The 25,966-nt window shown below is 47.1% G+C and overlaps 2 protein-coding genes across 2 annotated transcripts in view; one reads left to right on the top strand and one right to left on the bottom strand.

The window, feature by feature from the left end:
- LOC8043256 (dual specificity mitogen-activated protein kinase kinase 4) overlaps nucleotides 1-7,777 on the bottom strand; it is a 33,876-nt gene extending 26,099 nt beyond the window's left edge. The window contains 6 exon segments of the mRNA XM_002416153.5: nucleotides 1,744-1,863; nucleotides 2,260-2,283; nucleotides 2,285-2,374; nucleotides 2,820-2,883; nucleotides 4,472-4,598; nucleotides 7,434-7,777. Of these exon segments, the coding sequence (XP_002416198.4) occupies nucleotides 1,744-1,863; nucleotides 2,260-2,283; nucleotides 2,285-2,374; nucleotides 2,820-2,883; nucleotides 4,472-4,598; nucleotides 7,434-7,473 (465 nt within the window). The 5' untranslated portion in view covers nucleotides 7,474-7,777.
- Nucleotides 7,778-8,090: 313 nt separating this feature from the next.
- LOC8043255 (serine/threonine-protein phosphatase CPPED1) lies at nucleotides 8,091-24,328 on the top strand. The gene is made up of 6 exons (XM_029989944.2): nucleotides 8,091-8,242; nucleotides 8,479-8,627; nucleotides 13,387-13,596; nucleotides 15,733-15,962; nucleotides 16,329-16,521; nucleotides 23,805-24,328. The coding sequence occupies exons 2-6, from the start codon at nucleotides 8,510-8,512 to the stop codon at nucleotides 24,002-24,004; spliced, it is 951 nt and encodes a 316-aa protein (XP_029845804.2). The 5' UTR covers nucleotides 8,091-8,242; nucleotides 8,479-8,509; the 3' UTR covers nucleotides 24,005-24,328.
- Nucleotides 24,329-25,966: the final 1,638 nt, after the last annotated feature.

Raw genomic sequence — 25,966 nt, forward strand, 5'->3', positions numbered from 1 at the left:
CCAGGCACGTAGCCAGAATTTTGTTTCGGGGGGGGCCCGCCCATGACAAAATGCTGTATGAGGGGGAGGGGGGAGAGGAGGTCCCAGCAAAATGGAAGATTTCGGGGGAGGCCCGGGCCCCATGGGCCTCCCCCCTGGCTACGTTCCTGCCCTGAACGCTCTCAACCTCCGTCCGCAACCCGCGACGCTGTTAAAAGGCTGCGCCAGGCAAAAGTCGCTCATTTTGTTTCAAAATGTGTGACACACTTGAGACAGAAGTGTGCTAGTCTGGTGAAATGAAGATTTTTCTCAAACTAAGCTTTATTTTTCATCTACCATAAAATAAATTCTGTTAGAAAGGCAAGTTGTCTCGTGGCACGTATTTTGGCCTGAAAAATTGATGTTTTGGTTATAGCGCGGTACCGCTTACAGTGCGGATTTTCGCGACTCTTGCGACATACGTTATATGCGGTCTACACTGTACCTCATTTGCATTACCATCGAGGCCAAGAAGGCTTCCAACGCAACCAATCAAGAGAGGCAGGTAATACTCGGGATTGAGAAATTGAAAGTCCCCCTTGTTGACGCTCTACACCTCACCCACCGCGTCTTTTCGGCAGTATCTTCCCAAATAGCAAGGCCGGTGCCAGATTTTATACGTCGCCTCCAGGACGCTGGCGCGGGTGTTGCATCGGCGTTTGGCTGGAACCCGTGTTCAGTCAACAGGGACATAAGTCCCCGCCGACTGGATGCAGACAGACCACCGACCTAAAAACGACACAGTGCACATGTCCAATTTTAACTGGTCTCTGGTGGGCAACGCAGAAAGTAGAGGACTACCACGGTGCCTGAAACTCGTCTCTGCCTGTTGTGAGTACTGCGTCCGAAAAAGCGGTCCCCCGATTTCCGCCCGACAACGTCATGAAAGTGTCGCGCCGTCGTCGGCCGCAAACCCAGCAACAACGGCGAATGATTCCACTGCGGGTTGCTCTCAGCTTGACAGTCCGCAAAAGCGATAGCAGCCGGGAGTTAGGACGCCGCGACGACGGCGACGCTCGCTTTCGCTCGAGCGCTTTTGCTCAAGCGCTTTGCCGGAACTTCTACGACCAACCGCCAGGATTGCTACATTCGACAGCCTGACACCCCGGCTTCTGCGACGTCATCTGTTGGCACTTCGGGACCACTTTCGACGCGTGGGCAGAATATGGGACGCTAAACATGCTGGTCGGAAACACAGCACTAGGGCCTTGCTACCTGGCTGCGTTACTGTGTGGCAGCCCGTGGCTCAAGGGCTGTCCAAACGGGATACGGCAAACGCTGATGCGGCAAAAGAGTGTACGCTTCTCTTAAGAGACGCGGAAGTTGGGGTGCGTGTGTTCGTTTTTCGATTTGTAGGACAACCGTGCAAACGACGTGGCTTTCCCATCACTTCCCATTGTCGTCGCTTCTCTTTTCTTGTTTCGGAACATTGGGAACTGACAACGGCGGAGACCTCGACGACGGCCCGCAGATCGCGCGAGTGGCTTTCCGGACCCACGTGATGAGAACGCTCCAAGCCTCTCTTCAAGGACACAAGCGAAAATAAAACAAAGAACGTCCCCCTCCCCCCCCCTTGAAAAAAATAAAATGTGCAAAAGCAGACCGGAATCGGAAACAAAAACACCTTTGCTTCCGGTACAGCAGTTGCTGTGACCGCAGAAAATTTGTCCCATTTGGACAGCCCTTAACAACACGCACAGAACAGATGAACTGGACGAGTCCTACCTCCTTGAAGATGGCCCCATAGAACTGCACGATGTAGGGGCAGTCGTTGCTCTTCATCACCACCTCCAGGTCCATCAGCAGCTGCTTCTGCTCCTTCTCGTCCACCGTGGAGCGAATGCGCTGCACAAACACGCACATCAAAATATAATCCACTGCCGATGTCGGCCCGATGATTCACAGCATACGACGGCCCCACGCAGGGTCCATCTACGGCTACCACCGGCTTCACTGTCGTCATCGGTTCGAGTTTGGTCAAGCTATCGTTACTGCCAACGTCGGGCCTTCTACAATCGCAGCTGTTGTCGGCCCGACATTCGGCAGCCGTCGTCGGGCCAATCTAGGACAACTGCTGGTGTACTCTGGTTCAATCTATGGCCCCCCCCAAAACTCGGCCCTGCACTTGTCAGCGCTTACACCCCGATATACCTCGTGCCTTCGAGCTCTTACGCAATAGCGCGCCTGCTCAACTAAGACGACGGCAGCGCAACCAGCTGTCTCGGAAGAAGCAGCTCTCACCTTGACGGCCATCTCGAGCCTGCTCACCCCGGTGCACCATCTTGTTCACCGTGCCAAAGGCGCCCCGACCGATCTCCCCTCGGTCCGTCAGATCGTCTGCCGTGAAGTCATATTCCTGCAAGAATTCGACCATTCCATATTTTCCCGTCGACATGTGTCTAGAAGTTACTTCTGAGGTGGTGCAGACTGTGGACATGCTGCATAGGACGGTGTCGGATTTTATCCGATAGCCGACAGTGTATCTTGTAAATGTATTAAATTTGGACTCGTTGTAGCGGCTTTGCAAGTGCCAAATAATGTGACCGACACTTCCCATGTTATCCAATGTTATCGTGCACTCACAGCACACAAAAGTGTGCACTAGGGGACATGTCTTGCCAATAAGTTTAAAACGGTTTTGATCCCAAGAAAAGATCACTTCGTGTAATCTAAACCTCTCCACAGCAACTTGTTTTTTTGTTGTTTTTTTTTTTCAGTTTATGCATTTTGTTATTTTAACACAGAATGCACGTAAGAGCCCGTGCAACACAAAATAGAAGAAAATCAGAAGTGCCACCTACCACCTCGGGCGAAACCTTCAGCTTGCCCGACGAATGGATCTTGGGGGGAAGCCACACTCGTTCGCTGCGGACAGACAATTGCGCGGGGGACTGTAGAGAGTTGTCTGCTACGAAGTGACAGGAACAAAGCAGGTGCGCAGGAGTGCCGAATCTATGTTGCTTGCACATTTGTCTGACCGAAGTTGCCACAAAGCTGCTAACACTGGCAAATCTAAAAAAAAACTAAAGAAAACAAAATGACGAAAAAAGGGGTGAATTTAAAATCATCAATGATAACACCGAACAATCCCTAGATGGCGAACTGTTGCGAGAATAAAACAAACAAAAATCTCCTACTGGCAATCTTGCAAGCACTTAACTGCTATCAAGACCTTTCTGGTGAATTACCCGCGCATCAAAGACAATGACGGGAACATAAGTACACTCAGTGCACGTGCTGCAGTCTGGAGCTCTAACTGTTCGAAAATGAAGATCCATTTCATGCCAACACATTCCCTAAAGGATCCACCAATGGATCTTCCTTTTTCAATTTTTCTAGCACAAAACAAGGCATACCTGCTTTGCACACCTGCAAGTTCAGACTTGCCCCAGCATTCGCATGCGCACTGTCTTTCGCCCCATTACGCCGCCTCCCCCTCGCCGTTGTCCGTTACTACCCTCCTCTTCCCTACGCAGCACACTTCCCTTTTCACTGTTTTGTCCACAGACGGACGCCGCCAGCTTTTCCATCATGTGGGTACTAATGCTAACGCATTAAGATATAAAACAAATGGCACTTTGCACACATATTCCACAAACGCTTCATTTCAGTTCTCTACTTTGAATCTTTAGTGTAGAGAAGGCGAGCACGTCCAGCGTGTGCACCTACATTTCCAGCCTTCTCTTCGATGCTCAAGTATTTCGGCGAAAGGTCTATAGCGCTACCTTACTCTGAAAGGCTGCATTTGGGTCTTCCAAACAAAGGCGTTCAATGGAGTAACACACGTTCCGAAATTTCTCCGACACCGTCGATCTTTTGTCTAAATCACCGAAGATTTCAGTTTCCGTTTTCCCGCTCGTAGATGGCCCAGTTGACTTACAAAGGGCTCCCACTCCTTGTAGCGAGTCTGTAAGAAAACTTTTACGGCACCTTTTCCAACAAGCAAATGCAACTCGATATGCCGGTGCCACCCGTCGGTGGAATGAGGGTAGGAGGTACTAGGGTCGCCGACACGATGAGAAGGGTGGGGAAGAGTTTCGGTTGTCCCGCCTCCCGCACGAGCTTCTTACCATCGATAACGCGTCAATGTCTCGCGAGCCTGGACCGCGCAGCCCAAGCATGGCGATAGGCAACGAGTGCATGCAGCAGGCCGGGCGTTTGATGTTGGTCTCACCTTGCCAGCGACTGTATCCTCCATCTTACGAGTTGCGTGCAGCGTTGCCAAATGTGCGGGGGCGAGAGTGTAACCTTAGCAGTTGGAAAGAAGGGGAAGCAGGAACTCCCCTCTCATCCGCACCCTCTTTTGTGTATCCCCCCTGCCGCTTTTCTCCACGTCGGAGATAAGACCTTCATTTAAAATTTGTACGAAACCGGCCTTCCTCTCTCCCGCCCGAAGGTTCGGCGGCAACGCGCGCAGCTAGTAAGGCAGAACATGGACGGCAGTGGTGCTCACGTTCTAACGGGATAGTCGAGCCCAGGGATGCTTGTGTTCCCGTGGTACTTCTTAGAGCCCGCGCTGAAGGTCAGCTTGAGCTGCTCACGGCCAGACGCCCTCCCGTGCATGTCGCGGCATGCGGGGCCTGCACGGCACGAAAACACGCAAGATTCATAGATGATACAGCGGACAAACTGCAGACTCGGAAACTAGAACATGACAGAAAGTTGTCCACAAGTACCGTATATTCCACCCTACAGGTTGTACTGTCGTGCAAGTTGTACACCCTCCCCCCTTTTTTTTTTCACTAAAACTTTTTTTCTTATAGAAGTCACAGTCAGGTATAAGTCTCGCTTCTTTGCAAAAACGTTGTGCAAGATCCCCCATGCCATTAAGACTTTGTTAGTACCGTGGAAAAGCAGGACATCGGTGGCGTTCTGCTGTTTTTTTGTTGTAAATGTCAATATGGCCTACATCTTGCAAATCTGTCCAGCCCCACACACCATCACCTGCGTCCTTTGAAGTGCAAATAAAATTATTATTATTATTATTATCTTGCACAGTTAAAACCTGTATATCTAAAAAAAGAAAAGAACATATAAATTGAACTGCTCTACATGGCACACAAATGAAAATTTTTGATAAAGCCGCAACTTATTCATTGGAAAATATGGCACACGAAAACACAAGCAAACCCCCACACTCCCAACAGACATTAAATATACACTCTTTGATGCAATTGAAACGAAGTAACTTGACAGCCTAAATTTGGGACGATCGATGACAGGTACGCATGCTTTGCGTGCAGTTGACCAGAGAGAAACAATGTCCCGTTGTAGCCCTTCAACAGGTACATCCGCATAGGATCGAGACAACTCCCTACAAAGGTGTCTCTCGATTATCATGAGCCAAACCACTAAACATTCAAAAACAGAAGTTGGAACATATCAATAATCTCTGCCCAACGTTCATGCATACCTCCTCTTGCGTGTAATCAGAAAAACGCTCCAACATTATGAAAAAAAAAAACAGGAAGCTCTTGGTCGAACTGTCGTGTTGGCCATCGTCTTATCTAAAAAAACCTTAGTTAGGTTTAAGGACCCCTTCTGAATGCGTCTTTTTCCAATTATGGCTTTTCAGTAACCAGGAATATTTTTTCGGGGGGGGGGGGGGGGGGGGGGGGGGGGTACAGAAAGGGGGAGGGGGGGGGGGGGGGGTCAAAATACATGTGTACACTACAAAGTTGGCTGGATATTTCGGGAAGGGGAAGCTGAAGCACCATAAGCCTGCCTGCCCCCCCCCCCACCCCCCTTCCCTGGCTAAAGCCCCTGCTTTGATTGGATGCACACAGATACTTCCTGCCCAGCACACGCACTACACAAAAAACTACTTAAAATACTTTCTAAAAAATCCTCAAGACTGTGTATTTACAAAACTTGAAAGTATAAAACAGAGAGGACGAGGACGGGAACAGGACATCTTTCATGAGAGATGTCCTGTTCCCATCCTCGTCCTCTGTTTTATACTTTCAAGTTTTGTTTCTATTAACCAACACGCTCATTTTCAATTGTAACTGTGTATTTCACCACCAAAACATACAACGTCTCCTCATGTTTTGCACTGATATGGAGACAGTGCTTGCAATTAATCATTGAACTTCAAGAAAGACTGGCAAAACCACCCCAAGGCACTGTTGTCAGCTAGGGCAGGACAGCACAGTGGAGTGACATGAATGGTGCGAGAAATCATCACCAGACCATGGACATCTCATGGAACAGGTGGGCAACTGTGAAACAGGATGTCTGGTGTCCTGCGCTTGTGTTGAATCAAGTTCGGTATTTATACATTGTCGATTATGCTGACTGTGTTTGAGTCACACAGCAAGAACTAGTAAACGAAAGGCAACAATACTGCTGCGGAGCAGCCCATTTTCTTGATGAGAACCTAATGTCATGCAACAGCTCCGTTATTGATCACAATCAAAGCAGGACCAAGTGGAAAAGGAATCTGCAATAGCTACGAATTAGCCAGTTTATAAACAATACCACACTCTTTTTCCCGCAAGCAAAATATATTCCAGCACAATTTACTGGTTTCTCTTGCTATACGATAAACTGGTAAAATTCTATTTGGCAGCAACTTCTTTGCACTTCACCGGTAAACACACAAAAGAGCTAAAAGGAAAAGATACCTTCACGAGCAAGTTTTACATAACCAAAGTAAAATTTCTTGGTAAATAAGACAATTGTGTCATCTTCAACCGCTTCGAAATAACTTGTTCCCAGTAAAAAAAATTTAATGACGATTAAATTTGACCTTATTCCGTTTTCAAGACAGCTGAGGGTGTGTAGGGAATGAAAGTTCCGTCTCCAAAATGCAACACTGAGGAAAGTCGCCAAGTTGAAATAATAAAATGCGCTATTCTCAACGACTAATTTTCCTTTATCTCTCTCTCAATTAGCATGCAGACCGTGTTATTTCGCTTCCTTTATTCTTGTTTAGAGCAGTAGCAGGAACCAGGTAAAACAACGTACTGTCTATCCGGGTTTAAAAAAAGAAAAGAAAAAAGCATTTTATTGACATTTATTACGCGAGCAATCAGAACCTAGTATCATCGTAGTGTTGTGTTCTTTTCTCAAGATTCTTCCATTCGTGATTTGACCGAAATAGCAGCTCGTTATCGTACACACGCGCTGGGAGGCTGGTATACCAAGAAGCGTTCCCAATCAACCAAAACGATTGGAATTTTGAAGATTCGTGCGATATCGCGAAGAAAGAGTTCAAGGAGATACGCCGAAAAGAGGCTGAGCGAACCCCCAAGAAACAGAAAATAAAGAAACGCGATCGCCGAACCAGATAACCAACGCATTCCAATACAAGATATGCGAACGAGCAAGCCAAAGAACAAAGAAAACTTAGGCGTAAAACGAAGAGAAGTTAATTCCGTCAGGTGCGCGGCAAAAGTTGCGGGAGTACTCACTGGGATTTATCCGTGATATTCCTCGCTGTTGGTCCGCCATCTTTTATTCTGGCTAGTGCTGCTGCCGGTGAAGGAAAAAATGCATCGGTGATTTTGGGAGCTTCGAAGCTTCAACCGGATCTTGGGCCGTAAGGATCTTTGGCGTCCGGAACTGGGACAGTGCGGAAGATTTTGGGGGTTAGGATTACATGGTCCGCGGGGTTACCAAGTCATTAATGTGTTTGGCGCGCCAGTTAAAAATAAAAAGAGCCACGGAGAAAACGGAGCGCGCAAAATCCGCAGCCCGCACGCACACAACACAAGCTCCTACGCACTCTCCGAACTCGCCTTTTCCCTCACATCACCAACCTCACGTGACCCCAGGCGAAACTCATAACCGCTAGACGTTCTTTCGTTGGTTTGGATCTCTACTCTAGTAGTTTTAGTAGTTCTCAATTCGTTGAGTATGCCACCGATGCCACCGAGTAACGCTGGGGTAGATTGCTAAAATAAAAAATATTAAATTAATATTAAAAAATGTTAATTTTTTAATATTTAATTTAGTTTAATAGTCTGCTTACATTTTAATTTTCAATCGCATTGAAATATTTCATAAAAAGATAATTTAAAAGGCTTCTTTGTTTTGGCAATTCAATCCAATCCAATTCAATCCATAATTGCAATTTCTCCATTTGTTTGTTTTTTGAACAAAACTAAAGAAACTTTGAGGCTGAAGATATATCGCAACAGGCGAATTAGGGAGACTCAAACGCGGCCGAGGGAACTCAACATCCAAGCAAGACCATTAACTTCAACCGCTCAACAGAACGGTAGGCGTAGGCCCCGCCGACCAAAGCAGACGATCCAACCTGATCCAACGTTCTCGGACGATTGAGAACTCCACACCCTCCCACTTGGTTGTGGACGCGGTGGACGCAGCAGAAAAAGACCGTTCACCGCGCGTACACTCCTAAAATCGCCTGAAATCGCCAAAGCGCACGCGTCCAATAACGCGCTTCCTTATCAAACGAGCGTTTTGCGTCGTTCGACTGCCGGTTTCCTGCAGTACACTACGTTCGCACCAGCGACTCGGATCGATGCCGGGCGGTACGGTGCAGCGGTCCTTGCGGCCGTACCACATCACCGAAGACAACACAAGGACTAACGACTTCAAAATAAGGGCTCGCCACAGAGTCTACGAAGGACTCTCGAAAGGTGAGTCTCCACTTTTGCGGCGTCATCTCCTCGCCGATCTCTCTTGCGGGGTTATCTGGGCGGAAGTCGCAGGTGAACGACGCATCCATATTTGTTTACTTCTGTCCGACTGGAGAGTTTATTGAACTGCGCTCACTGGGCCCCTACTTCGCCTTTGTAACGATGGATGTTATTATAACATACAAAGGCGATTGACTGATTAATTGATTATGCGACTAAGAGTGGTTACAAAATAAATTTATCAAAATGCTAGTCGAACCGAACAATCTATAAAAGGTGCAAATCAACTGCCGTAACAAACTGATCAAAAGATTGTAAAATGACAATAACTTCTTTTAACACAAAGTCGGAGCAAAATGTGTCGTCCTTTGCTCCCTGCAGTCTCAAGATAGTTGTCTGGTTGAACTACGCTCCATTTATAAACTTCCTTGGCCTTGTGCTTTCTAATCAAGTTACTGTCAAACAGCTAGGTGTCTATAAAATGATTCATTAAACAATGATTTTACACCAGTACATGGGACTAAATAAAGAGCTCTATAAAGAGCTATAAAGTAAGGATATTGGACATTTTATCGAATGCCATTTCATTGAATGCCATTTCATCAAACGCAGTTTCATTGAACGCCGTTTCATTGAACGCTGTTTCATCGAACGCCGCTTCATCGAACGCCGTTTCATAGACCGCCGTTTCATTGAATAAGTGGGCGTTTCATCGAATGCTGATTCATCAAACCCCATTTCATTGAATCGCTTGATGCCATTTCATCAAATTTCCCTTTACTGCATTTTGGAGTATTACAATACTTTTCACAAAATTTACTATCGCTTTTGAAATGGTTTTGACCCCACTTTCGAATCACTAGAAATAGAATTACTACCCCGGTGAATTGTTTTTTACCTAAATGAGAATAATAATAATAATTCTATTTGCACATTCTGGAAGGGGCACATGTGGTGGTGTGTGGGGCTAGGCAGATGGGTGAAAACCCTTATGCAGAGCACCTGCCAGCCCGCCACCACACGTGAAAAAACAAAATAGACATATATATGTACGGAATATACACGCTACAGGAAGTACATAAAAAGGAAAGAAAAGAAGGTGGGAAACAAGTATCACATTATGATGAGGATGCCAGCTGCTTCCCGTGCATCCTGGCCAGCTCTCGTGACTCTGCCCCGTTTGATGGCAGGGGGCTGCGCACACTGAGCGGAGGTTTCAGAAAGTCTTTTGTAGCAGCTGGGAGCAATGAGGGGTTATGACGCAATGTCCTTTCCCTCAGCTCATCAGGTTGTCCAGTTCTCTTGCCGATTCGAGCCACTGTCGAGAGGTAGGTGCCAATCAGGGAACCGTCCAACACCCGGCAGGCGAAACGCACACGGAACATTTGGCGCCTATGTTGGAGGGGGCGCCTTCAGTCCACTCCTTCAGCCGGTCACAGTAGCTGGTGTCCAGCCCAGAGACATGCCCAAGTGCCCTGAAGCATATTGCCCTGGACACCCTTCGCTGGACGCTTTCAATCCGCTCGATCAAATGCTGCTGGGTTGGTGACCAGACTGAGCAACAGTACTCTAGAGATGGGAGCACCATTGCCGTGTACAGTGTACGCAGTGAAGCCGGCTCACAGGGCCCCGTCACCCGTGCAACGAAGCCCAGCATATGCCGAGCCTTGGCAATTACACAGGCGACATGAGCAGAAAAATCCTTTGAGCGCCAAGGATGGAGAGCGACTTGCACGGCACCAAGCTTGCTCCCATGAGTGTGTACTCCGGTGGGGTCACACTCTTCCTGGCACTGAAGTGGATCACAGCACCCTTGTTGGAACTAAGCTGCAGGTGATTTGCAAGAGCCCAGTGCTCCATTTTATCGAGGTAGTCCTAAAGGTGCTGGCAGCTCCTCATGTCGAACACAGGGCACAGGACTGAGGTGTCGCCGGTGGTTACTAAATTATAGAAAGTAGCTTTCATGTCAAAACTTAGTGCGTACGCAATCTATTCTTTTCTGACGAAGTAAGCGGCTGTTCTCCATCACACACTTTTTCCCACTTTATCCCCCTCTTTGTTCATGCGTGAAAGTCACTTTCTGAAAAAGGAATCAGCTGTTTTCGCAGTATTTTCATTCTATCCTAGGAGAATAGCTTCATTTTTAAGAATGTACACTGTATGTCGAAAATCCGGCAGGTCCACAGTTCTGTCAGTTACAATAAATTGAGGGGAGACGGGTCTTTTTTTCTGTATCATGCGACATGGAGACAGACCATTGCTTCAAGAATGTGTCTTCGTCGTGAAGTAGAATACGTCTTTTCAACGACAAAGATACACTTTTGAGCAAACGTGCATTCATCACGGCACCAATGTTCACAGGTTTAAAAAGTGTTGTCAGTCTTCTAATTTTTTATTGGTCACATTAACAACAGACATCATCATTTACTATGAAAAAAAATAGAAACAAGGAAAAAAAGTTTTTTTCTTTTATGAGTTTATAAGTTTACAAATTATAACCAATAATATAACACTGCTATGCTGCCGGTGCTAAAACAAAATGATTTCCTTTGTGTAGAATTCCATCTGCTCAAGTTGGTGGCGCTCAGTGAAACAGCTTTGATGAAATGGTGTTCAATGAAATGGTGTTCGATGAAGCGGCATTAAATGAAACAGCTTCAATGAAACGGTGTTCGATAAAATGTCCAGACCCAATAAAGTAACTATTATCATAAAACTATGAGACATGGAAGTGCCAGTTTACTTTTGTTTTCTCAAAATATGCCCCAAAAGCCCTCTGTGTCATTTGTCTATTTTTACAAAAATCCCCCCCCCCCCCCCAAACGTTTCCCACTTTTCCACCTTGTCTCTAAAAAAATATTTATTTTTTTTACTTTTCACCCAGATAATTGTGTACATCAAAATTTTAAAATCTTGCATTCAGCACTTGAGTATGTTTTTGGAACATTAAAATAGCAGTTCCAGTGCCATCTAGCGTCTAAATTAAATATTAACGGCCTTTATGAAAATATAGGATTTCATCGAGGACACTGTCACCTTCAAATGTCGACGGCAGACAAGGATATGTTCTTCACCCACACCCATGCACTTCTCTCTCGATTCTTTTCGGCTGCTTTGGTCAGAAAGGAAACAATCGGTCCGTACGATGGGCTGATCCGAGCAAAGCTATCGATAAAATAAATGAATTCGAGACACTTCATAGTTGAGTATGTGCTGACAGAGAAGTCCTACCCGGCCAGATCCGCAATAAATGCTGGCACAGCTCTTGCATGAAAATTGTACATTGTTTTGCACTAACGTCTGGACAAAAAAGGCCTTCAACTTCTTCCTTTGTCAGCCACCACATATGGTGCAGGTCAGGCACGTAGCCAGGATTTTGTTTCAAGGGGGGGTCGCCTGCCCACGACAAAATGCTGTATGAGGGGGCGGGGGGAGGGGAGGCCCCAGCAAAATGGAAGATTTTGGGGGGGGGGGGGGGGGGGGGGGGGGGGTCATCAGGTGTCACACACCTGGTGACACCTGCACCAGGTGTGTGACACCTGGTGCAGGTGTCACACGCTCGTATAATGAGAGTGATCGAAGCGCCCAGACGGAATTTCAGAAAGGGTGTGTAGATGGATCCAATAATCACTTTCTGTGTGCTGTGTCGTAGAATTTGTCCTGAGCGTGCGCAGTCGCTCTCTAACGCAGAATATTGTACGCCACGCAGCCATCCGCAGCCCGATGGCTGCATTCTCTTTCGAGGGTAATAGGCGCTCGAAAGCTGTTTAGATCAGGGGTGGCCAGACAAACACTTGCAAATAGCCATAAAAGGGAACAATTTTTAAGCAAAGAGCCACAATAAAAAGGGGGCGTGTTACTCTTAACAAATGTTTAAAGCACGAGGTGCTTTTTAATGAAACCCCCCAATCTAAACAAATTTTTCACCCATCCGTCCATTGATTTACTATGCCTTTTCCGCTAAATTTAGCGGGGCAACTGATGTCGCGTGATGCAAACACCCATTTAGTTTCCCCGCCAAACTTAGCGGGAAAAATTAATGTCACGTGACCTGACGTCACCAGACCTACAGACCAGATTAGTTTCCCTGCTAAATTGACCTCACGTGACCTTTAGACCAATTCAGTTTTCCCGCTAAATTTGGCACGCAAATTCATGTCACGTGGCCCGACGTCACGAGACCTATACTGCAATTCAGTTTCCCGCTAAATTTAGTGTGAACATTCATGTCGCGTGACCTTTGTACTAAATCAATTTCCCTCCCAAGTTTGATGGTGAAATTCTTAAAAAATGTAGCTTCTTCACACCCTGAAACAACTGTTTAGTGTCTTAACAAATTTAAACGATCGGTCCTTCAATACTGCATTTCATGCATAATAGTACTTTGGGGATGACGTCGCTGTCAATTTCTTCTCTTCTCAGTTGGTGGCCACGGTGAACTCCACCCATGAGGTGACTGCTCAGTATGTTTCTTTATTGCGAGTCCCCATCCGTAAAATAAGGACCTTGTCTGACGTGGACACGATGGCACAAGGCTGGCAAAGCGCAAGCTTGCCTTTTTTTCTATGGGTCTTTTTCTTTGACTTCTTGGGGGGGCGGGGTGCGTACCGCGATTCGCGGTTCGGCCACCCGTCCCGATAATTGCTCTCTACGCGCTGCCATTTCTGTCCAGTGGGCGCAGTTGCTCCATTCCACGGGATGTCCAGTGCCGCACTCACATCCACGACCGGGTGACTCAGCATTTTTTTGCTCTGCACAGACACCCAAAGCGAATGGAAGGGTCCCTTCTTCTTCATCCAAGCGGCGGACACCCAGTTCGGCATGATCGAGAGCTACATCGAGAAGAAGCCCGACCCCAAGTGGGACAAGGAGATTGTGCTCACCAGACAGGCCATCGCCGCCGTCAACCGGATGAACCCCAAGCCGTCCTTCTTCATCGTGTGCGGAGACCTCATTGACGCAATGCCCGGTACGTCGGCATACCGGGAAAATCGGTGTGCGCGATCGAGCAATACTCCGTTCACCCCTCGGCCGACAGTGCAATACGGACCGCTTGCCCGTCGGAATGGTCTCGGATTTATCTTTTGCCACGCGATCGCACTCGTGCCCGCACCCACGCGCAGAGCGGGGCAGGTGACGAAAGGGAGGCATTGATCGGTGTCCGGTGATTGCGTGGCTTCCACTACACTGTTTGCTTAAAGGCCGACGACCAGACTCGACATTCTGCAAGGCAGAAGATCCTCCTCACCATGGGGAGGAAGAAACGGGCAACGGTGGACAGGGCAGAAGGGGGTAGAGGAGGAAAGCGGGCGAAAAGTGGAAAGCGCGAACTGGTCGTCAGGCTTTAAGGGTGAACGGAGCGTAGTGTAGAATGCAGTCTAGAATGTGTGGGACAAAGGCTTGCGCCGCGCAATCCTGTGCTTGGTCCTCTCCCGTTTTCACCTGGACGAGCATCATCCCGGCATGTTGTCGTGCATTCACTGCTGCGTGGGTCTATAGTAAAGACCCCGGGTTAGCAGTTGCACCATGCCGGTGAAATTTTTTGTCCACGGCAGGGCCTTCAAAACCTCGCACCCGGACCAGATCCGACCTGCGAAAGTCTTTTCCAACCAGCCCGTGGCCCGCTTCCAGGAGGACCTCCTGGAAGCGGGCCACGGGCTGGTTGGCCGTGGGCTGCTAGTGGTGTGGCCCGCTTCCAGGAGGTTCGCTGCTAGTGGTGCAAACGAAGTGCGCGTAGAGAAACGACACCACGACGCACTCCAAATATACAAACAGATGTCAGAAATATTGGAGAAACTGCATCATATCACGGGTCCTCTCACCATGTTATTAATTAAACATTGTCATCACCAGCATTACCATTCTTAGCCCCCTCGTGTCTGTGTAAGTACGTAAAAATTCCATTGCATTCTCTTGTACGTTGCAGCGTTAGTTCTATCGTTCTCATTAGCCTTTTGCATTGCGCAAATCTGCCCAAGTACCTAAGAGCTTTGATTAATGACTGGCGAGTTTTCTGGGCCAGACGTGTTGCGTAATGTCATAATTCACTAAATATTAATTCTCAAATTCAAGCGTATGTATTAACCCTCTTATTAGGCTTTTTTTTAATACTTACTCGTAACATTAATTTGTTTGTTAGTAAATAATAAATAAATAAATTAGCCTAGATAGGCATATAAATATATTTATCTAGGTTTTTTTGGTTTTTTTATGATTTTTTTTTTTTTTTTTTAGTTAGGCCATCGAGACTGTGTGACAGATCGTTAATCCAGTTCCTTAGCCGAAAAGTTTGGAAACCCCTGATCTACAGCGTGAACACCCGTCATCGTAGCTCAAAACCAGATCAATGCCTCAGTGTCCAAACATTCAATGTCACGTTCGCTCACTCCGCTTTGCAGTACATCTTGTGTAGAGAGAGCGTGGAAAATTCGAGCATTGCTTTACAGTTTCTTAAAGGAGAAAAACCTGAACTGGTGTAAACTTATACACCAAATTAAGGCAGGGCGAGAGCACCGAGTTCGACGAACATATGTAGGGGTGCAAAGGATCGCAGATGCCGCCGCAGTACATCTCCTTCGACAGCAGCCAGAGTGAAGACGTGGCTTTTTTTGACAATTTCCGACGGTCCTTTTTCAGCATTCCGTCTCCGCATTCCATCTTCGCGTTCTAGCTTCACGCTTGCGTTCTGCCCCCTCTATGGCTCCTGGAACGCGTCCAAAATCGCAGTCTCTCAATTTCTGTTCAATGACGTCGTAGAGGTGTCGCGATCCTGGCGGTATCTCAGCAGCAGTAATGGACATGGTGGATGCCTGTTCAGCTGCAAGTCACTCTTCAGTGCGACAGTCCTCGGAGGCTTCGGCAAACCGAAGTCTGGACGCCGCGACGATGGCGACACTCGCGTTCGCTCGTGCTTTTCCACCACATTGGTACAACCGATTGCCGAGAGCGCGACGTCCGACGGTACGACATGTCGGCTTCCGCGATGTTGTTTCTTGCCACATCGGGACTGCTTTCGATGTACGCAACATACCTCTCCGTGTTCCGCTTCTGCATTCTTCCCGGGTGCGGTGCCGTCTGCCGTCGCTGACCTTTGGAACCCCCACAGGCACCGACCTCAGGAATGCCCAGGAGGACGACTTCCGGCGCGTCATGGCCGAGATGAGCTCGGAGGTCCCCCTGGTGTGCGTGTGCGGCAACCACGACATCGGCAACGAGCCGACGCCCGAGTCCGTTCGAAGCTATCGGGACACCTTTGGCGACGACTACTTTGTCTTCTGGTGCGGCGGCGTCATGTGCATCGTCATCAACTCGCAGTACTACGAGAACTCAACCCACGTGAGTCCCCTACGCCTGCTACGGACTTCTGCCGTGCCTGCCACGATCCGAAGTGCCGCCTGTCCACACAGAACACGATTTCCGCGTGTACGTCATTTTGTACGAGCAGTTCAGATGGTTTTTGCACCGCATAAACCGAAAGCACCAAAGTCTACTTATAAATGAAGCACTAAGGTTATAGTGACTTTTTTGTGTGCAAACATCTTGTACTCTTATTGCACTGGCCCAATTCTTCTACCGCAGTGGAAGAATCGACGTCCCGGCTGTCCGGCTGTCCAAAGGTCGAATAGGACTGGCAGCATGCAGAAGCCTTACTGGACTACACCCACCGATGAAACCAATCTTGTGTCCACGCATTGTCCGCAGGTTCGAGAGCTGGAGCAGGAGCAGAGTTCCTGGCTGGACGAGCAGCTCGAGGAAGCGAAGTCCGGGGGATACAAGCATGTGGTGGTCTTCCAGCACATCCCCTGGTTCCTGCGTGACCCCGGGGAGGAGAACGAATACTTCAATATTGTCCTCGAGCTGAGACAGAAGATGCTCGAGAAGTTTCATAGAGCCGGTGAGTGTCCCAACCCGTCCTCGGCACTCGATCGTCGTTGTTTCCATCGTCATTGCCATCATCTGTGCCATCGTCGTGTCATTGGTTTATCACCAGCCATGCGTTTGTAGGGTCGTGGGATATTTCGACCGGGGGGTTAGCACCTAAGTGAAGGAGTTGCGTGCGTTTTTCTGCGACGTTGTCGCTGACGACTCCAATCTTTTACACGGCCCTCAACGTACGCAGCACGACATTGTTAATGCAAACAAGTGATCACTGTTTTTTTTTCTTTCCTTATAATTGAAACGCTGTCATTAACACTACTGGTGTGGTGGAAAGTGCATGTGTGGGGCTCTGACCTATGCGGTAAAATATGGTGCCCACTGCCACCCTGCAGATGTAAAAAAGTGCCGATGCCCTGTTCGCACTAATAGGGTTCGTGCACGAGACCATGATGCAACGCTACTACTGGTTTGTAAATCTCATTGGAACCCGCTGGAATCCATGTTGGAGGCATTCATCACTGTTTTGTTATGTTTTGTGTGCTTTAGGGCCGTGTTCGCGCTGTAGTTTGTCCGCTCACTCGAGGTCTAAAATGGTCAGTTTGCGCCGTAATAATTGTTCCAGCTGTAAAAGTCGACGACAACGGAGAGTATTGGTTTTGCTAGAATTCCCGAAAGCATCAGGAACTGGGACAAGTCGACTCTCGAGCAATCGATTCGCCGGCATTATGAATGACTTCGACGGATACGCCGGCACAACCTTGACCAGGCTATCCGTTGGAGTCATTTATAATTATAAGCAAAGTGCAGCAAATCCTGGGCGCTAACATCTCCGGGGTCAGGCATGTTAGTTTTTCCGTGACAAGTTGAAGTGGCTCGAGTGCTTGTCAACATTATTTAATTTTTTCAATGCACGATTCCAGTGTTTTCCTGCAAAGTGGGAGCGAAAATAACAAGGTACAGATGTTGCAGTTGAAGTTTTGCTGCTTCTTTGTGCATATTAATTTGTCGTCAGCGATATGGGCTCATTGGGACCGCCAACTGGTACCGCCGATGTCTGCTTCTATGCCTCTCCGTTCCGAAACAGCCAAATGCATGCGAGCTTTCACTTTAGATTATTATATTAACTCTGCGATCGTGGCAGAAAAGTTTTGGACCCCAGCTAAGGGTTTGTGGACTGCACCTCGTGTCAGGTGAGGAATTTCTCTGCAATTCACTAGGACAAGAAAATATTCTGACAAAGACTGCTGTATGACTCTACGGCACTACTGCGGCTGCAGTAAGATGCCGAATGCCTCCAACATGGCACCAAGGCACTGATAGCAGACGACAATGTTGGTTTTGATTTCGAGTCTAACCGAAAGTAACGTTGGGTGCAAGAAGCCTATAGGTGCCTTGCGGTGTACATTCACTCTAAGGAACTGAAAGTGAAACGCGTAATGTCGCAGAAGTGATAAGTGTCTTGAACCCCATGAACGTTTGGGGGCTGTGAGCGTGAACATCGGCATTTTAGTGCAGAGTTGTGCCTTGGTTTTAGCTAAGTTAATTCGCAAGATATAGTACCAAACACAGTTTGTGGAATGTTAAGGAGACACTACCCAGAAAAACAAATTTCTGTAAAAAAAAGCCGATTTTGAAAAATGTCAAATTTACATCCACCAACATCTAGATAGTTTCATTAGTTTACACTGCATAGTTAATTTTTTATAAATTATTTTCTGTCCATCGAAGCTAAAGAATAGGTAGGGTTTGGAGCACGTTGAACACATTTTTCTCCATTCCACTTTTTGGTATAAATTCCATTTTAGTCAATTTATCGTTTGGTAATGGCTATACAGGGAAGGCTCATTCTTCACTTTTCCTGACTGAAATTTAATAAAGAATGCTGCTATGGAATTTTTTTGTCACTTTACAGATGTCTTTTATAAAAAAAATGTTGACATTTTGTCTAAGACACAGAAGACCAAAAAGTTGACAAATTTGTGGAAGAGAAAATTTATAGAAATAATAGACTTTTTACAAAAACCTTTTCATAGCCGCACCCCCTAGGCATTTTGTTACATATCTAGCGAATAAAAATCTTGAATATTGTGATAGTGTTCTAACAAAAGATTAACTAAACAATGTAGGGGTGTTGCTGATAGAAGCTGCTCTAATTTCCTTCCCATTTAACCGACAGACCTGAAATTCTGTTATGTACCCTCTAACATGACCACCAGCCTACCCTGTAAATTTCATTAATCTTAAGCCAGGGGTTCAAAAGCTGACCCTCCCGGGGGTGTGTCCCCTTTAGAGTAGTAGTATGCACAGAAAGGTAACAGCAGTGAAAATTCAGCGTGTACACTAACTCTTCCATCACACCTTGGACGATCTGCGAAAGCTGGTTTCTCAACGTATTGCGCCGAGATTTACCATAAAGGTGCGTCCAGGTGGTGCACGCAGGGAGTTAAAATATGAACGGTTAAACTTACCTTGTTCGGGATAGAAAAAAGAATAACCTGTTTCGGGCAATCTGCAGCGCCACTTTCCGGGCAACGCAGACGGTGTTTGTTGACTTGGAGACGCTGCCAACAGATGGCGGATGCTTCGAAGGTGTGTGGGATGCGCCACTTCTGGTTTTGATAGCGGACGATCAAACCAGAACTGGCACAGAAGTTTGTGCTAATATAGGGTTTCAATGCCTCCTCCTCCCACAAACCAAATGAAAAGAGAAAGAAAGTGAGAACACCCATCACACAAACGCATGAGAAGGATCGAACTCAGAGGACAACCTGCACAGGACTTGGCACATAGCCGAAACAACGAGTAACAAAAGAAGTTGGGTTGAACCTTTATCATTTCACCTAAACAACTGGATAAGACACACAAAGAAAACTAGGTCCACCCTTTCCCTGAACAAACCAAAAGCACCGTGGGCAAAAATCTCAAACGTTGAACGAACACAAAACAAAAGAAAAAACACAAAGAGGAACACAGTTAGGGCTAACGAAAAAGCAACATACAGACACTTAGGTTAGAGGGTGACCTTGAGACTCTTTTACTAATTGTTTGTGATTATCTCTCTCGGTTAAGGTAACTGAGGTGGACTGCCAAAGTGGTTCACAAGTATTGCACTCAATAACATGTTTTGACAATTCTGAGTCGGATTCTTTGTTTTTAACGCAATGTTTGTGTTCGGTTAATCGGTTATTGAGGCAATGCTTGTTTGCCCTATGTAGCAGAGGCCACAATCAAAAAGGAATTCTGTAGACTACACCCGACACACTATTGACATACTTTTCTGTGCGCTGTTTTGTACATGTAGTCTTCGCGGAAACAATTGGGGTCGATCGATTTAGTCTATAATCATTCTTAAACACCGTGCCGATACTGTAATGGTTGCCAACTGATTTGGGATTGTGGGAGATGCAATGGAGAAAAGGAAGAACTATATGTTTGGTGAGAGCCCCTTGACTCTTCTTTTTCAAGGAAACAAGGTGCAATAACCGTTTGAATGTATAATCTTCTGGATAGCCAGCTAAACCAAAATGGTCAAAAGATGTTGCAGCGAGGACTTAGTGGAATGCGAACGTGATTTCTTCAGAGCACTGCTCATGAGGTTTCGGACAAAATGCCAGACTTCACATTTTTCTAATGGCAGCTACTATGGGGCAGGAGTGGTTTTGATGTAGTTCTGTCATACTGCCAACAGAAACTAGACGGAGTTTCCAACTTAATATCTAAAAAATGAAAGACGTTTACAACACCCTGTAACGCCGAATGAGAGTGCAGCTCTAGAGGAGGAGGAGTGAAGGGTGCTGAGGGAAGAGTATACCCCTCTTCCCTCCTCCTCATCCTCCTTGCTACTCCTCCCCTCCTCTGTCCTCTTCCTCCTCCTCCCACATCCTTCAAGCTCCTCCCCTCCTCTCATCCTCCTCCCCCTCTCCTCTCCTCTTCCCCCCTCATCTTCCTTCCCGCGCGTTGCACCATGGGAAATGTCTCATAACGCACCGTGCGGGACCCTTATGACGTCGCGTGACGAGGATCCCAAGCGGTGCATTATGGTAAATTTCCCATAATGCACTGCACGGTTACGTGGACGGCGACGCCGCTCGAGCCAAGAACAGGCGCCTAAGAGCCACTTTCTAAATTTGCAGGTGGTAGTTTTTCAGCCCTTCCACTGAAAACTGCAGCTCTGGAGCTTCTTCATACTCAAGGTTCACTAGCGATGCGAACAGAGAAGGATCAGTGGTGCAAACCAAGATGTCGCCCACATAACGCTTTATAAGGAAGTCATCAGGAGACACGTCTTGAATGAAACCATGTGCTGGTAGATCTAAAAAACTTTGGTAAATCTCTAAAAGAACTGTTAAACCTTCACCAGCTCGTTTGTGCCCCAACTTTTTGTGCATATTTATTTTGTGGATCTTTTTTTATTCCTTTTGGCCACTTTTTATTGCACATGGACAAACGCTGACAGATGCTTGTACTGCCCCGTGGCTCGTGCATGATGTAACGCTAGGAAGCCTCTTTCGTGGTCGTGTCTTGCGAGCTTTGCAGACGGTTTTGGACAAGGGCGGAATAGCAGACTAACGCAAGCGATGGCGGATGCAGACGCTCATGGCCGTATCTTATGGACGTTGCAGACGATGGTAAACGGTGGTAGAATAGCAGACGACGCCAGAGGCTGCCACACATCTGCTTACGCGACTCGCAGGCGGTGCCAGACGCCAGACTATGGCGCCTGAAACGCTTCTCCAACTGGTGTGTTTAGCGCCCTATCCCGCCCATACATCAAAAGTGGTCCCAATGTGGCCACAAATGACGTCGCAGAAGCCAGAGTGTCATACGGTCGGACGCCGCGATCCTGGCGGTTGGTCGTAGAAATGCTGGCGAAAAGCACGAGCAAACACGAGTGTCGCTGTCGTCATTGCGTCCCAACTTCCGGCTGCCCTAGCTTCCATGGACTGTCACAGTGGAGAGCGACCTGCAGCAGAACAGGCGTCTGCTACATCCACCACCGCTGCTGGAACACCGCCAGGGTCGCGACCGGCGACAACATGACACGTTTGTGAGGTCACCAGGCGGAAATCGTGGGACCACTTTTTGGACGCGGTAAACACGCCACTCGGAGACACGTCCCAGGCACCATAGCCAGACTAGATGCACCGGATGTCGCGACAAGGAGACACGACGCTTGCAAGCAACGTTGGCCAAGCAGCCAATCTAATCCAGTAGTAATGGGCGGGGCTTAGAGCAGGTCGTGACCTCCACCTAAATTGCGTCTAACGACATAACTACTGGGTGTATCAAGGAGTGGCCAGGCTCTTTAAATCGACTGCAAAATTCGGTTGTTTAACCTATCGCGCTATGACTTTGTGCAGCATTGCCCACAGATGGTGCATTTTCTTTGTAAAAATTGCAGAGAGCAAATTTACCCGAGGGAAAATTAAAAAAAGAAAAAGGCTTAGCTCCTATGGAAATGCGGCGAAGCCAAAGGTCTTCAAACAATACGACGCCGTTTCGCACGGGAGACAAGAGATGGCGCTAGCGGTCGCGATGCCAACTGCGCCAATAAACGAGCATATGGCGCCGAGAGCCGGCGCCGAGAGCCGGCGTCTTTAGCAGACAATCATTTCGACCCAAAAGCGGAGCGCATTCCGCAGGCGGCAACAGTCGCAGAAACAAAAGCAGGCGCAGTAACAACAAGGAACTGCAAAGCAGACGACATCGGTACCCCGAAAAAAACAGTCACAATATCCCGACAAACCATTTTTCTAATCAATTATGTGTCCATTCAATATGTTTTATTAGTGAGGATGATAAAAAAGAGAGGCCGCATCTCCACGTGGTGAATGATGTTGATTGGGGCGAGGCTCTGGTGGTGCTGATGATACCGATTTTATTGTTCATAGGTAGTGCTGATGGTTCTGATTTTTTTTTTATTGCTCATAGGTAGTGCTGAGTTCCGGGTTGCGTTTCGACTTCTTTATTACTGCTTTATGGTCGGTGAAATGCAGAGCCAGTGGTTCTTCTTGTGGATCAGCTTGGATCCGCTAGAAGCCGTGGGAACGCATCTCCACCACTTAGGTCAACGGTCCATGTCAGAAAGAGAATGTGTGGTATGGATTGTGGTTATATACGCAGTTGAGCATTTGACTGCAGCGCCCTCTCGTCTATAAACGTTGAGCGAATGCATGCAAAGTTTAACGCGATTATATACGCATTTGACCACAGCGCCCTCTCCTGTATGGACGTTGAGCGGCTACATGCAACGTGGGAGTGTAGCGTAGTGGTTAAGACGTTTGCCTCGTAAGCAAGCGGTCTTGAGTTCAAACCCCTGGCGGGCGTACATTTTTTTTTAAAAAGTGGGCCGATCCCGGAGGCAGTGCAATCGATGTGAGCACGGACGCCGGATGTACAAGGCTAGACCCTAAGCAGCTTCGCCTCTAATGATGCATTGGCAACCAATATCAGAAAAGCTGCCGCCGCTTTTGAGTCGAAAAGATTGTCTGCGAAAGACGCCGGCTCTCGGCGCCATATGCTCGTTCGTTGGCGCAGTTCGAATCGCGACCGCTTGCGCCATCTCTTGTCTCCCGTGCAAAACGGCGCCGTATAGAGCAACACGCGGCCCTGACGTCACGCCGCTGCGGTGGCGCTGTCGACGGCACTGCGCATGCGCAGACGCTTCACTTCATGCGAATTTGGTTTCTGCGCTCGCGCAGTCCCCACACCTGGTGTAGGCAAACGCCGGCTTGTTTGTAAACAGCGTGTCGGTCCATAGTTTGAAGACCTTTGGCTTCGCTGCACTTCCATAAGAGCTAAGCCTTTTTCTTTCTTTACTTTTTCCTCGGGTAAGATCGCTCTTTGCAAGTTTTACAAAAATAATGCACACTCTGTGGGCAACGCTGCACAAAGGCGTAGTACTTTAAGAAATCAAATTTTGCCGCTGTTTAAAGAGCCTGGCCACTTCTTGATACACCCAGTATTGCGCAAACAAACTTTTTTTTGTGGAGAAATAAGAAAAGGAAGTATATGTGTCCTATCTAAGCCCTCTAAAAAATAAATGTAGTCTTTTATTTAGCTTCAAAATATGTTTTAAATTGCTGCTCATACACGTCAAGATCGCTATTTAGTAGTGTGCGTAAATATTGTAGCCCTGATGCCGAGTTCATAAAAACTCAATTTCAACCTCTTTGTAAATAAATAAATAAGTCGGCAGGGTTTGGGGACTTTTAAAGCACGCGCTATGTCCTATGTCAATCCAGGGACCACCTTTTGGGGGGCTGTAATCGATTTCATTTTCTCTATTTTTGTTTGCAGGTGTCCGCGCGATCTTTTGCGGCCACTACCATCGCAACGCTGGCGGCTTCTACAAAGACATGGAGCTGGTTGTGACGTCTGCTGTCGGAGCCCAGCTCGGCAATGACAGCCACGGACTGCGAATAGTCAAACTTCTAGAGGACAAAATCCAGCACCAATACTATAAGCTTTCGGAAATCCCCGAGACTGTTGAGCTCTAGGACGAACAATGAATTGACATATGTGTGACCTTTTGGTTGGGTGGCTGATATTTAATTGGGCACAAGGGGTGCTTCATCAGCTCATCTGCTGTTGTTTTCTGTTATAATGAAATAAATTGACCAGACGACATGCCTCAACTGAGTAGTTAGTGTTGCTTCAAGTTGCTGGCTGTTACCATATTTTTAAGTGAAGTTATCTGGAGCTTTCAAATGGGAAAGGTAACAGCCCAGATGACACCTCAAGCTATCTGTGTAAAAAAAAAAAAAGACTAGGACACTGTTTATTTCGTGCCCCATTCACAATAAAGATAAACTATTTTCGCATCTGTGTTTGTCATTTGTAGGCCAGCAGTCTTATCAGCAAGTTCTTTGCTGACCAGCCATCTGAAGCAGATGAAATTCGGATAAATTACAATACCTTCATAAACAAAAAATTAATAAGAAAAAAGATTTTTTTTTCATCCTAGTTGTATATAAAATGTCAAAATTTAGGCGCATAAGAGTTAGAAAGGCGCATCGATACGACACTTGCCTAGCTGTATTTGCCTCGAGATCGAACTGTGTCGCCACTGTGCTGCCATAATTGGAAACACAAAAGCGGAGATACTGCCATGCGTCGTCACCTACGGGTGCACGCTCAGACGCACTTATCTCTACGACGTAAGTCCGTTTCCAGCTGAGCTGAGCCCTCCTCATTAAACGCTTGTCATTTTTGTTGTCATTTCTTTCTACTAAAGATAGTGTTGTATCATTTCACATGCGTGGAGATACAGCAAAGCGATTATTATTAAGAGGGCGCAATACCTCTATTTATTCGTCCGTTTCAGACACCAGATGGCACGCGGCTCGTAACGTGGTTGAACGCGCGACTTCTAGATGGCGCCAGTATCGAAGTGTGAAAAGGCCCGCGTTAGCCGCTGCGTGAAATAGATCCCCGAAATGTGTCGTGTGACGCCATAGAGATCATACATTGTGACGCTCTTCTCCGGCGGAGGAAGTTTCTCGCTCCCTCGCGCGCGCCTGGTATGTCTGTGGTCAGTCAGCTCAGTGTGCATTGCCTCGGACGTCGGTGATAATACGCGCGGTGGCCGAGTGCGGCCTCTGCGCTGTGTGATGCAATGGGTGGCGCTCGTTTCTGTTCGGAGGTGGGAATAAAAATGTCAGTCCCCTTTTTTACGACGCTCGTTTCTATAGCTTGGGTCTTTTTCTCAAGTGACGTACAGTGCCGCCTTTTTTAAATCGTATACTTTGCGGTGAGCGATCATAGCTTTCATAAAACATTGAATGTTGACTGGAGCTCCGATTTGATTAAAAAATTAACCCTACTGATCACTACCCTTTAATCAATTGATAAATCTGTTAGCGTTAGTTGATTTTGCACCGGTCATATGGCATGAAAGACGTTAAACCTACACATTTTTTAATTATTTTTACTATGTCATAAATGGCATATAGCATTCCAATTTTAAACTTCACGTTGTGGCACCTGCAGAAATATGAACGTTGGAAGCCTTTTAAAGTGAAGTCATTTTTAAGTTATTTAAACAGTATAATCACCCTCGATGACAATCACAAGCATGCTGAAGTGGTTTATTGTGCAAGCCTGTGTCCTAAAAGAAATTAATACGTCAGAAATATTAAACCAGGCATTTTTTATGTTTTCCTGACCTTCTCGAGCACAAGAATTAAAGCATCACTCGGATAATGTAAAGGTTAATCGATGAACTGCCCACTCCCGATATGCGTCGGGTGAGGGCGGAGGGTGATCGTAAAGTCCCGTGAGTGTCGGTAGCCCTCATCAGTAAAAGTTGCTGCGGCCGATGCCGTCTATGTCGTGGTGCGGGTCGTTATTTGGAATTGCAGAGTCTACCAAGTTTGAATAAAAGATGATTTAGCCAGAAATTTATAATATTAGCCGTTGACATCCACGGCCCTCACCGAGAAAATTGAAGCGGGTGAACC

This window comes from Ixodes scapularis, unplaced genomic scaffold (assembly GCF_016920785.2).
Source record: "Ixodes scapularis isolate PalLabHiFi unplaced genomic scaffold, ASM1692078v2 PGA_scaffold6__148_contigs__length_123643588, whole genome shotgun sequence".
Lineage (NCBI taxonomy): Eukaryota > Metazoa > Arthropoda > Arachnida > Ixodida > Ixodidae > Ixodes > Ixodes scapularis.

What these genes read in the sequence shown, in the direction of transcription:
- LOC8043255 (XM_029989944.2), top strand. Translation starts at nt 8,510, where the DNA reads ATGCCGGGCGGTACGGTGCAGCGGTCCTTGCGGCCGTACCACATCACC. An exon ending in CTACGAAGGACTCTCGAAAG is followed by an intron (nt 8,628 to 13,386) that starts GTGAGTCTCCAC and finishes TGCTCTGCACAG; the next exon opens with ACACCCAAAGCGAATGGAAG. An exon ending in ACTACGAGAACTCAACCCAC is followed by an intron (nt 15,963 to 16,328) that starts GTGAGTCCCCTA and finishes CATTGTCCGCAG; the next exon opens with GTTCGAGAGCTGGAGCAGGA.